General features: G+C 64.6%; 1 protein-coding gene across 2 annotated transcripts; it reads left to right on the top strand.

The window, feature by feature from the left end:
* The first annotated feature begins 6 nt into the window (after positions 1 to 6).
* Positions 7 to 9,650, top strand: TAF1C (TATA-box binding protein associated factor, RNA polymerase I subunit C). Of its 2 annotated transcripts, none has more exons than XM_019518017.1 (14): positions 7 to 15; positions 1,588 to 1,672; positions 1,988 to 2,094; positions 2,559 to 2,654; positions 4,446 to 4,516; positions 4,633 to 4,880; positions 5,112 to 5,240; positions 5,506 to 5,623; positions 5,797 to 5,868; positions 6,272 to 6,407; positions 6,646 to 6,774; positions 7,170 to 7,347; positions 7,591 to 7,728; positions 7,890 to 9,650. In XM_019518017.1, exons 4-14 carry the CDS (start codon positions 2,604 to 2,606, stop codon positions 9,398 to 9,400), a joined length of 2,781 nt encoding a protein of 926 aa, XP_019373562.1. In that variant the 5' UTR covers positions 7 to 15; positions 1,588 to 1,672; positions 1,988 to 2,094; positions 2,559 to 2,603; the 3' UTR covers positions 9,401 to 9,650. The 2 variants fall into 2 exon arrangements, with proteins under 2 accessions (XP_019373562.1, XP_019373563.1); XM_019518018.1 differs by lacking the exon at positions 7 to 15 and adding an exon at positions 775 to 1,409.
* The last annotated feature ends 894 nt before the right edge of the window (positions 9,651 to 10,544 follow it).

Genomic DNA, 10,544 nt, shown 5'->3' with positions numbered 1-10,544 from the left:
GCGGAGCCGCGCCAGGTGAGTGTCCGCCCGGCCCGGGGCCCCGCGAGCCGCGCACCCCGGACACCACGGCCCGGGCCCGCCAGTGCGGACCAGTCTGACCAGAGGAAATCCTTGCTGCCCAGTGCGGCGGGGGGCTGGGGCCGAGCCCGAGCGCGGGGCAAGGCCGTCCCCACCTGCACGCAGCCCCTGGGGGAGGGGAGCCCCGACACGGGCACGGCGGGAGGGAAGTTCCGTTCCAGCGGAGCCGGGGGCGGCCGCATCCCTGCGCCCTGGGCACCACTCGCCAGCCCTCTTCTTTTGTCCTTTCTGCTCTGTACATGTCCCAGCTCCTCTCCATCGCAGGGTTTTCACCTTTGCCGTTACCCTCCTCCTCTTCCTTCTCCGACCTGTCCTCCTCGCTCCTGCCTGTGCACGTTCTCGCCGGCCTCCTGTCGCACTTGTAGCATCTTTCATTCCTTGATCTCCCGACAGCAGAGACTCTCCCTGTGCCCAAAGACGGGCACTTGTGCTGGAAAGCTTGCCAAAGGCTTTTTTCCCCCAGCTACTCAGTTGACCTAATAAAAGATAACACATCTACCCAAAAACCCTTGCCTGGCAGCTCCGCTAGTCTCGCTTCCTCTCCAGTCTGGCTGTGAGCATCGCTCCGTTCTCCTGCTGCCCCACGGTGCGTGCCGCCTGCCCTGGGCTGCAGCGCTTGTCCCGTGGCGTCCCAGTGACTTGTGTGGGGTGGCTCGTCAGCTGTTGTGCCCCACAGCGCTGTGGGCACTGCTGCTCCCAGCTCACTCGCAACTAGCGGCTGCCTAACCTCTGCGAGGGCACCTCCAGTGTTGGAGCAGCCGCAGCCGCAGCCGCAGCCTCCCTGGGTGCCTGTTCCCCTGCTCTGCCTGGGAAGAAGTTTTACCTGAGATCCAGTCTAAATTTACTTTGCTGTGATTTCAAGCCAAGAGAAAAGCTGCTTCCCCTGTCCTGCGAGGCAGCTCTTCAGGTGTTTGCAGGCTGCTTTCATGTCCCCTCTGAAGCAGCTTTTATGCAAGCTGAACATGCCCAGCTCCTTCAGCCTTTCCTAGGACTTGCCTTCCAAGCCCTTGAGCATTGTCTCTGCCTCTGGCCCTTTTCTCGCTGCTCCACTTCCCTCTTAACACATGGAGCCCAGCACTGCAGCCGTTGTCCAGAGGAGGCCCAAGCAGAGAAGCACCATCACCTCTTGTGTCTTGCATCTAATGCTTCTCCTGACACAGCCCGAACCGCATTGCTGTTTTGTGCAGCTGCATCATGCTGCAGGCTCATATCGAGTCTGATCTACCAAGACCCCCCCCCATCCTTCTCCTTGGCACTGCCGTCCAGCCAGGAGTCGCCCGGTTTGTCATTGTGCTTGTGATGATTCCTCCCGAGGGGCAGCCCCTTGCACGGTCAGCAGTGACCTTAAGTGGGGAGGGAGTGCAGGCCTAATGGAGGGCCCTGGCCCAGTTGGGGAGGAGGGCTGCAGCCCGGGGCAGTGTGGTGGGCTGGGGACAGCTGGGGACTAGGGTGGAGGTGCCCCTGCAGTGGGCAGGGAGCTGTGCTGATCCATCTGTCCTGCCCTTACAGGGGTTCGTGCCGCTTCGCAGCGAGACAGGCGAGAACTGGGAACCTGCTGATGTTGCTGCGGTGCCGCTTCTGCCTCCTAACGCTGGTGAGAGCCCAGATGCTGCCTCAACCCCCAGGCCAGCAGAGCCAGAGGTTGCCAGAGCACGAGGCCCTGACTGGCAGGGTCCTCCTGGCCTTCATCCCCTCCAGCAGCAGGAACTGGCTCCTGACCTGCAGGCTCCCCTGGGCAGTCCATCCCTGGGCACTGCCAGGGCCTGGGGGTGCACGTGCCCATCCCTCCACCCACAATTGCTGGAGGTTCCTTGAGCTGTGCTCCATGGCTCCCTCCCCTGCCTGTGCCCGGGGGCTCATGCTGCGCTGACAGCCGGGCCTGGTCCCCACTTCCCCTTCTTGCCTGCAGGCTGCAGGGTGCCGGCTGTGACTCCCCACGACATCTTCTACCCGGGGCAGGTTCGGAGGAAGCTCCAGGCAGGCAGGACTGAAGCCGCCCTTGACTTCACCAGGCAGGTGAGTCCTCGCAGGCTGGCAGCTGCACCCAGCACCCCAGGCAGCCTGCCACATGGCCCCTTCCCTGGCAGGGGGGTCTTTGGGAAAGCAGTGAGTCCCAGCGCTCCTGTGGGCCCAGCCCAAAAGCCCCAGGCCTGACTGGCCAGAGGGCCACTGGGCTCACTGCCCTCCCTGGGGAGAAGCGCTGGGGCTGGAAGGGGAGCAGGGCTGCCCTGTGCAGGAGAGGGTGTCAGAGGATCCAAGCAGACCCACGTTTGGATCCAGGATGGCTGTGCTCTGCCCCACCAGGCTCTGTGCAGTGTCTCCCTGCAACGAGGTTTGGGAAGAGGGGGCAGGGGGCTTCAGCTGGGGCTGAGGCCATGAGGACACTACATGTGCCCTGCTGCCTGCTGGGGATGCCTCAGACTCCCGCATGCTGGCCAGACCCTGCTTGGCCCCCCCTGACCCTGTGCCCCTCCCCGCAGCTGGCGCACTTCTTCCTGGACCACCCTGAGGACGCGTTCGGGGCCATGGGCCAGCTACTGCAGGAGAACTTCCATCTGGGGGAGGCACGGCTGCGGGTGAGTGGTGGTCCCTGCCCAACCCCAGGGACAGCTGCACTCCTGGCTTGGGACAGGGGCAGCCCCCATCTTGCTGCCCCTGCTTCCCTGAGCCCCTGGCTCCTCAACCTCTGGCAGCCTGCTCTCCCCAGCTGTGACTAACCAGAACCCAGCTGTGCCTTGCTGTGCGGGTGCTGTGCACTCCCCCCCTCATAGATCTCATAGACATTAGTGTTGGAAGGGACCTTGGAGGATCATCGAGTCCAGCCTCCTTGCCAGGGGCAGGAAGTCAGCAGGGGTCAAAGGATCCCAGCAAGATAAACATCCAAATTTCTCTTGAAGTCATTCAGTGTAGGTGCTTGAACCACCTTTGGCGACAGTCTATTCCAGACCTTCGGGTCTCGGACAATGAAGAAGTTCTTCCTTATGTCCAGCCTGAAACGGTCATGAAGGAGTTTGTGACTGTTCGACCTTGTCATCCCTTGGGGCGCTCTGGTGAACAAACGTTCCCCCAGATCCTGGTAGTCACCCCTGATAAACTTATAGGTGGCCATCAGATCACCCCTGAGCCTGTGCTTTTCCAGGCTAAAGAGCCCCATGGCTCTCAGCCTGTCGTCGTAAGGTCTGTTTTCCTGACCTCTGATCATGCGCGTGGCTCTTCTCTGCACCCTCTCAAGCTTCTCCGCATCCTTTTTGAATTACGGAGCCCAAAACTGGATGCAGTACTCCAGCTGCAGCCTCACCAAGGCCGAGTGCAAGGGGAGAAGGACATCCCGGGATTTGCTTGAGAAGCGTCTATAGATGCAAGCCAGCGTTTTGGTCACTTTGCTAGCTGCAGCATCGCATTGCAGGCTCATGTTCGTCTTGTGGTCAGTGATGACCCCCAAGTCTCTTTTTTCCGTAGTGCTAGCCAGCGTAGCACTGCCGAGCTTATAAGGATGTTGCAGGTTTTTCCTCCCAAGGTGGAGGACCTTGCATTTTTCGGTGTTAAACATCATCAGGTTCTTGTCCACCCATTTGCTGAGCCTGTCCAGGTCAGCCTGGATCACCCACCTGTCTTCTGGCATGGATGCTTTGCCCCAAAGCTTGGTGTCATTTGTTCACCAGAGCGGCCCAAGGGATGACACGGTCGAACGGTCATAAACTACTACGAGACCGTTTCAGGCTGGACATAAGGAAGAATTTCTTTACTGTCCAAGCCCCCAAGGTCTGGGACAGCTTGCCATCGGAGGTGGTTCAAGCACCTACACTGAACACCTTCAAGAGCAAATTGGATACTTATCCTGCTGGGATCATATGACCCCAGCTGACTTCCTGCCGTTTGGGTCGGGGGCTGGACTCGATGATCTTCCGAGGTCCCTTCCAGCCCTAATGTCTATGAAATCTATGAAATCATTAATGAAGATGTTGAATAGTGTTGGCCCACGGACAGAGCCTTGAGGGACCTCACTGGTCACAGCGCACCAAGACGATTGACTTCCATCAACCGCTGCCCTCTGGCTCCAACCTCACCCCCGTCCCATTTCTGCCCCCATGCCCCCATCCAGAACAAGGGGGCGGATGGATATGGACCGGGGTGCTGAGGCTGCTCCGTCTGATGGCCTGTGGCTGCAGTGCGTGGTGGCCTGGCACTGTCCTGCATTTCACTGGTATTGTGGGGAGTGGGGCTGGAGGGGGAGAATCAGCCCACCTTGCCTCCCCTCCTTCAGCCTCCTGGCATGCGACCGTGCTGCCTGCACACACCCATGCCCTTCCCGGTCAGGTAGTGTGGCCCTGTCCTGACCTCGGCCCATCTGTCCCCTTTCCGCGTAGGGGAAGGCGCGCGAGAATGTGGTCCCGCTGTCAGCTCTGCTGCGGAAGCTCGGCCACGCGGATGCCAGGCGGTGAGTGTGTGGCATTCCCCCGACCCCCCAGACCCATGTGGCTCTGTGCGTTGGGCCTGCCCTCCACCTGCCCTTGTAGCAGTGCAAGGTGGCCCCTGACCTGTCCCCTCCTGTAGCGGGTGTCGCCAGCTGTGGGTCAGCTCCCGGCTGCGCGGCTTCTGCCGCCTGAGCCGGCCATGGCTGTGGGAGCTGCCGCTAGGGATGCTGGGTGAGTGGCTGCACGAGGAGCTGGTGCTACAGCGGGACCAGCTGCTCTTCGACGATGCCCTGACTGGGGGTGCGCTGGCCTGGCTGCCCGCTGGGGGCATAGGTGCATCCCGTGGCTGCCTGCTGCACCCAGGCGGCCCCGCCATGGATCAGCTCTGTATCCTTTTGCGGCTGGGGGGTCTGCTCGGCTTGGGGGAGAGCTGCTGGGGGGCCAGGGCTGGACACTGCTGTGTCCCTGATATCCCCTGGGAGGCATCCAGCTGACCCCCTGTGCGGTGGGGCAGTGGTGGGAGGTGCCCGCGGTGGGCAGGGGTGATAGCTAGACCGCAGGCGGTTGCAGTCCTGGTCCCATCAGACTGTGCTGTGGCACTTAACCAGGGCATCACAGACTTCCAGGACATGGTGCTGGTGCCGGGGGAGGATGGTGGCCTGCGTCCCCGCGCCCGGGGCAGCCCTGCCCAGTTTAAGCTCAACGGCTGGGTGCGCCAGGTGTCTGCCACGCAGCTGGATGGGGCAGGTGAGCGGGGCCAGGGCTGTCGCCTCTCCCTACCCTCGGCAGCAGCCAGCCCTGCTTCCTTGGGCAGAGTAGGGCCCCACACCCCAGCTACGGGAGCAGGGAGCCCCAGGCTGACGGCCCCCTGGAACCAGGGCTGAGGGGCAGGGACCCCCATGAGGGCTGAGTCCAAGTCACTGCTCCATGGCCCTGTCTTCCCGTGGGACAGCCTGGTTGTGCTCCCCTCCCCCCTCCATGAGCTAAACCAGCGTGTCCCCTGTGCCTGCAGCCTTTGTGGGCGTCCGCTCAGACTATCACTGTGGGGCCTGGAGGCTGCAGCCGGGCGCTGTGCCCACTCCGCTGCAGGTCGTCCGCACCACCTCGCCAGCCTCCTGCCTCACTGTCAGGTAAGTGTTGCCCCTACTGGGGGGAACCATGAGACCAGCGCAGCTGCAAGCCCCGGGGCAGCAAGGCCTATAGCTGGGGCAGGTCTGTGTGTCCCTCCACGCCTCCGCTGCAGGAAGGCTCCAGCTATGCTCTGCTTCGGCTCCAGGCCCCACTGACACTGCCCTTCCCACAGCCCCCACCTGCCCGGGGAGCTGTCCCTGTGCACCCACAGCGGGGCTGTCTACCTGTGGAGCGTCGAGACCGGGTGAGCATGGCTGCAGGCACTGGCAAAGGCTGCATGGGGCTTCCCTGCCCCAGCCAGGGTCAGGGATGAGTGGCGCGGGCAGCACAGGCTGCCGGGAGGGGGAGGTGGCCATGGTGTGGTGGGGGGAGGTGGGGGCAGTTCTGAGCCTTCAGAAGGTGCTGGGAGCTGCAGGGCCCCAGAGCTGGGTGGGGGGCACAGCAGCATCTTTCCTCATTCCCGCACTGGGGGTCAGGCCATGGCCACAGCAGCATCTAGCCCGTCCGAGGGCCTGTGGCCAGGCAGTGACAGCCATGACCTGAGCCAGGCCCATACACAGCAATGGCCACATCCCAGGTCCTGCTGCCCCCCAGGGTCCTCAGCTTTGGCGCTGACACCCATCTCTGGGGGCCCTTGGCCTCCCCAGGCTGCAGCGCCTCTGCCAGGAGCCGGAGACTATGTTCTTCCGTGACCCATCGCCGTGGCGCTGGAGCGAGTTCACAGCCCACCCGCGGGTGCTGAGCTATGCTGACCGCACTGGCGTGCAGTGCCTCGATATGCGGGTGAGTTGGGGCAAGGGGCTGTGCCCTGGCATCGGGGCTTACCTGCCACAGGCAAGACCCTGTGCCTGCCAGGAGGGTACAGGGTGTGGGGGAGCGGGGCCCCGGGGCCGCCCTGGGCAGGCTGGGCCCTTCCCTTGGGCCTCGCAGCTCCGCCAGTGGGTGCCCGGGGCCCTTCCAGTGGGGTAGGGGGCATCTCCCTCCCCCAGCCCAGCTCAGGTCCTGGCCTCTCTGGCTGCAGGCCCCCACTCACGCCCGGCGAGATCTCTTCAAGGTGGGCGCAGAAGCCGGGTGTCAGCGTGGAGAGCGCGTAGTGCTGCCCCTGTACCTGGGTCAGGCCCACCCCGCTCAGCACCTCATTGCCACACAGGTGAGAGGTGGCGGGGTTCAGCAGGGAGGGCCTCAGGCTAGGGTGGGTACAGGGCAGCAGCTTGTGTCTGTGGTGAGGGGCTGTGACCCCTGGGGCTCAGGGCTGCTGGCTGCATGGGGCCTGCAGCCTCATGCCTGGCTTCAGGGCTGGCCGGGGTCTGTGTTGCAGATCTGTGTGCCGTGGCCCAGGTGCTCGGGGCAGCTGCCTGGGATGCCCTGGGGGCCTGGCTGTAGGGCCGGCACAACAGGGAAACTGCAGCAGGGCCTGTGCTGGGCTGTGGGGACTGCAGCGCCCTGAGGCTCGTGCCATGGCTGCAGGTGGGTGGGCTGGGCCCGGAGCACAGCCGGGCCACAAGGGGTGGGGCCCTGGGCAATGTTACACTGCCATCCCTGCAGTTCTCGGTGTACGTGGTGGACGAGCGCTTCCCTCTGGTGCCGGCACTGCGCTGGGAGCACATGATGACGGTCCCCCCCATCTTTGCACATGTGATGCCGGGCGGTGCCCCGGGTAGGAGCCACAAGGTGCTGCTGGGCGCCCACCGCACCCAGGAGCTGCTGCTGCTGCAGTGCACAGGTCGGGGGCACGAGGGGTATTGGGGCTGGGCTGGGACGTGTGGGGGTAGCTGCTCTGCAGCAAGTGGCTGGAGCCACTCTGAGGCTGCTCCTAGCACCTGGGGTAGGGGGAGGTCACAGTGCATGGGGGCCTTCTCCCCTTGGTCCTGTCTCCCTGCCCGGGACTGGCTTGCTCAGCATCCCCCTGGCCAGGTGGGGCTTGGGAATGCAGCCCCCTTTCCTCATGGCGCTCCTCTCTCTGCAGGTAGCAGCACATCAGCCTGTCAGCTCGTGGGGGCCCCACGGAGGCTGCACACCATTGCTGACGGCTTGCAGTACCTGCCCGCCACGACGCCCCACCAGCTGGACCGGCTGCACCAGAGGCTGGGTGTGCCTGCTGCAGGTAGGTGCAGGCCAGGCTTCCTGTGGCTCCTCTGCACAGTGGTGCCCAGGACGGGGCCAGAGGGCGGTGGGGAAGCTGGCTGCCTGTGTGCAGGGGGGCACCACTGGCAGACGGGATGCCACTTGCCCCTGCCTGTCTGGCTCACAACGAACTCTCTCCAGGGGTGACCGCCGCCCTGGGGCGCTGGGGGCCGCTGGAGTCCATGCTGGTTTTCCAGCTGTCCGAGGCCGGGGACCTCTTCCACCAGACGCTGCTGCACTCACAGCCAGCAGACAGCTCACTGGAGAGGGGCCATGCAGATGAGCCCTCCGCATCCCCATCCCTGCAGACTCCTGCCCAGGCAAAGCAACACGTGCCAGGACCAGGCACTTCCTGTGGTTTGGGCAGCGAGGGCAAGGAGGAGGAAAGGACGGAGACTTTCTACCTGTCTGGCTTGGAGGTGCTTGTGAACGAGGACTTGGAGGATGAGGACAGTGGCAGGGCCAGGCAGCCCGCAGACCCCGGGGCCCAGCCCCAACCAGCCCCCTGCCCCCGAGGCAACCCCAACCAGCCCCCTGCCCCCAGCCCTGCCATTGCTGCCCAGTACCGCCGCTGGCTGGCAACACTGTCCCATGCCTGGAAGCAGCTGGCGGAACCGGCCAGGCCATGGGTGCCCCTCACCCTGAGCCAGAGGCGGCTCTTCACCCACAGGGAGCTGGGCCAGCTGCCTGGGGATGGGGTGCTGCACCAGCAGGCTCGCCGGCAGCTGGGCCGTGTCATGCGGGAGCGTGGTCTGGTTGTGGGCTGTGCCCTGGGCCTGCAGCCCCCACCACCGCCTGCGCCCTGCCCTGTGGAGCCACAGGCCTGGCCCGACGACCTGAGCGAGCGGCTCACGGCCTCCTGGATGGGGGACTGGGGCGGCTGGTGGGAGGAGCAGCAGGGCAGGAGCCAGGCGCGGCAGGCACGGGTGCGGGCACTGCGGGAGCAGAGACGGCGCCGGAAGCGAGCGCGGGGCCTCCGCAGCCTCTCGGGCAGTTTCAGCTCCTCCCTCACCTACCAGTCTGACCTGTCCGACTTCAGTGATGTCTCAGCCTGGTCTGTGGGCAGCCGGGCCCCTACGCCTGCAGCCAGCCCCCAGCATGGCCTCGCCCCCTCCCTGCCTGGGCAGCCAGGGGAGGATGCTCCTGCAGAGCCCTGGCCAGGCTCCCCACTGGCCTGCAGCACCCAGCCCTCCCAGGAGCCGGGGGGCAGCCAGGACCCAGGGGCCCCCTCCCAGCTGCTGTCATCCCAGGTGCTGCGCTTGCGCGGGGTCCCCAGGGAGCGTAGGAAGACCCTCCGTGACTTCCTTTCCATCTTCACTGAGTCCCCCATGGAGCCGCCACCTGCGGTGCCCAGCAGCCAGGCCTCCAGCCTGCGGGGGGAGCGGCACGTCCCCCTCTCCCAGAGCCAGGCCTCCAGCCTTGGGGTGGAGCGGCACGTCCCCCTCTCCCAGAGCCAGGCCTCCAGCCTGGGGGGGGAGCGGCAGGTCCCCCTCTCCCAGAGCCAGGCCTCCAGCCTGGGGGGGGAGCGGCACGTCCCCCTCTCCCAGAGCCAGGCCTCCAGCCTGGGGGGGGAGCGGCACGTCCCCCTCTCCCAGAGCCAGGCCTCCACGGGCTCCCAGGCCAGGCGCAAGCGTGCCCGCATGGGCTTCTGAGCTTGCTGGGCCGGGCAAGGCAGGCGTGGCGGTTCCTGGGGTAGCTCCCGTGCTGCAGTCAATAAACTGGGAGAATTGGCTCCTGTGTGGTCTCTGTGGGGCAGGGGGCCTTTCCTTGCAACATCCAGGTTCCAGCTATTGGATATTGTCATGCTCTAGTTAGCCAAATGAGCAATCCCCCTGCTACCTCCACCACACCTGCCCCATTACAGGGCACGTCCATGCCTACACATGGAGGCCGCATGCTCAGCTGGGGTGGGCAGGGACCTGGGGGGCTCCCTGCCTCCATCCTGTAGGGGCTGGACTGGCTTGCCCGGTGTCCCCTGCACCTGCCCCAGGAAGGATGCTGCCTGCCTGGGGCTCTTCAGGTCTGGGCTATGTGGTGCAGCTGAGCCTGGGCTGTGCGAGGGGATGGGGAATGTGTTGGGGCACAGGGCTGGTCAGGGCAGAGACCCCAGGACTGCACCTTGTAGCACCTTGGGGGGGGGGGCAGCACAGGCTCCCCTGCCCTGCAGGTGGGCACCAGTATGCACACAGGCACCTGCTCATGGGGACACATGCTGCACAACCTGTCTCCTGGTCCTGAGGACCATGCTGGGCTTGCACCTGGACTCCACCATCCACCCCCGGGGTGTTAATTGCTGCTGTGCTGTGACCCGTACCTCGGGCTCTGCAGACTGGGAGTGTGCAGCCCTGGACCGCGCAGGACCAGGCTGCAGCTGTGTTGTCAGGACCCCTTGGGAGCTGGGGCACAGGTAAGGTACTGCCCCAGTGCCTGTCAGGGTGACCCTGGTCCTTGCCCTTTATACACAATTCAGATACCACTAATGTACCCTGGTTTGTGGTGGACATGGTGAAGCCTGCTCTGTTTTTACAGTGCCTCCAAGTATGTTACATGCAACTGGCAAAACCATGCCCAGTGCGTGTGGCCCCATGGATCTGGTGCTGGCACCTTCAGACTTCCCTTGTGCTCTGGGTTGAGCTGTTCGAAGGCCTTGCAGACTCTTCCTTCAGCCCGTGGTTCTGTTCAATTGTGTCCAGCGTGGCCGGACGTGTTTGTTGCTGGCCCAGGCGCTGCGGTCCCTCGGGAAGGTCTGGGGCCTCTTGTTCCAGCCTGCAGTGCAGCTCGGCCCAGGCCGTTAGC

This window comes from Gavialis gangeticus, unplaced genomic scaffold, assembly GCF_001723915.1.
Source record: "Gavialis gangeticus isolate Ggan-Ray unplaced genomic scaffold, GavGan_comp1, whole genome shotgun sequence".
Classification (NCBI taxonomy): Eukaryota; Metazoa; Chordata; order Crocodylia; family Gavialidae; genus Gavialis; species Gavialis gangeticus.
Note: the sequence above shows the minus strand (reverse complement) of the source record. Positions and strands in the feature narration are given on the sequence as shown.

Bases quoted from the DNA above. Each gene is read 5' to 3' on its own strand.
- TAF1C (XM_019518017.1), top strand. From the start codon at position 2,604: ATGGGCCAGCTACTGCAGGAGAACTTCCATCTGGGGGAGGCACGGCTG. The intron at 5,869-6,271 runs GTGAGCATGGCT...TGGCCTCCCCAG, and splicing joins CTGTGGAGCGTCGAGACCGG to GCTGCAGCGCCTCTGCCAGG. The intron at 7,729-7,889 runs GTAGGTGCAGGC...AACTCTCTCCAG, and splicing joins GCTGGGTGTGCCTGCTGCAG to GGGTGACCGCCGCCCTGGGG.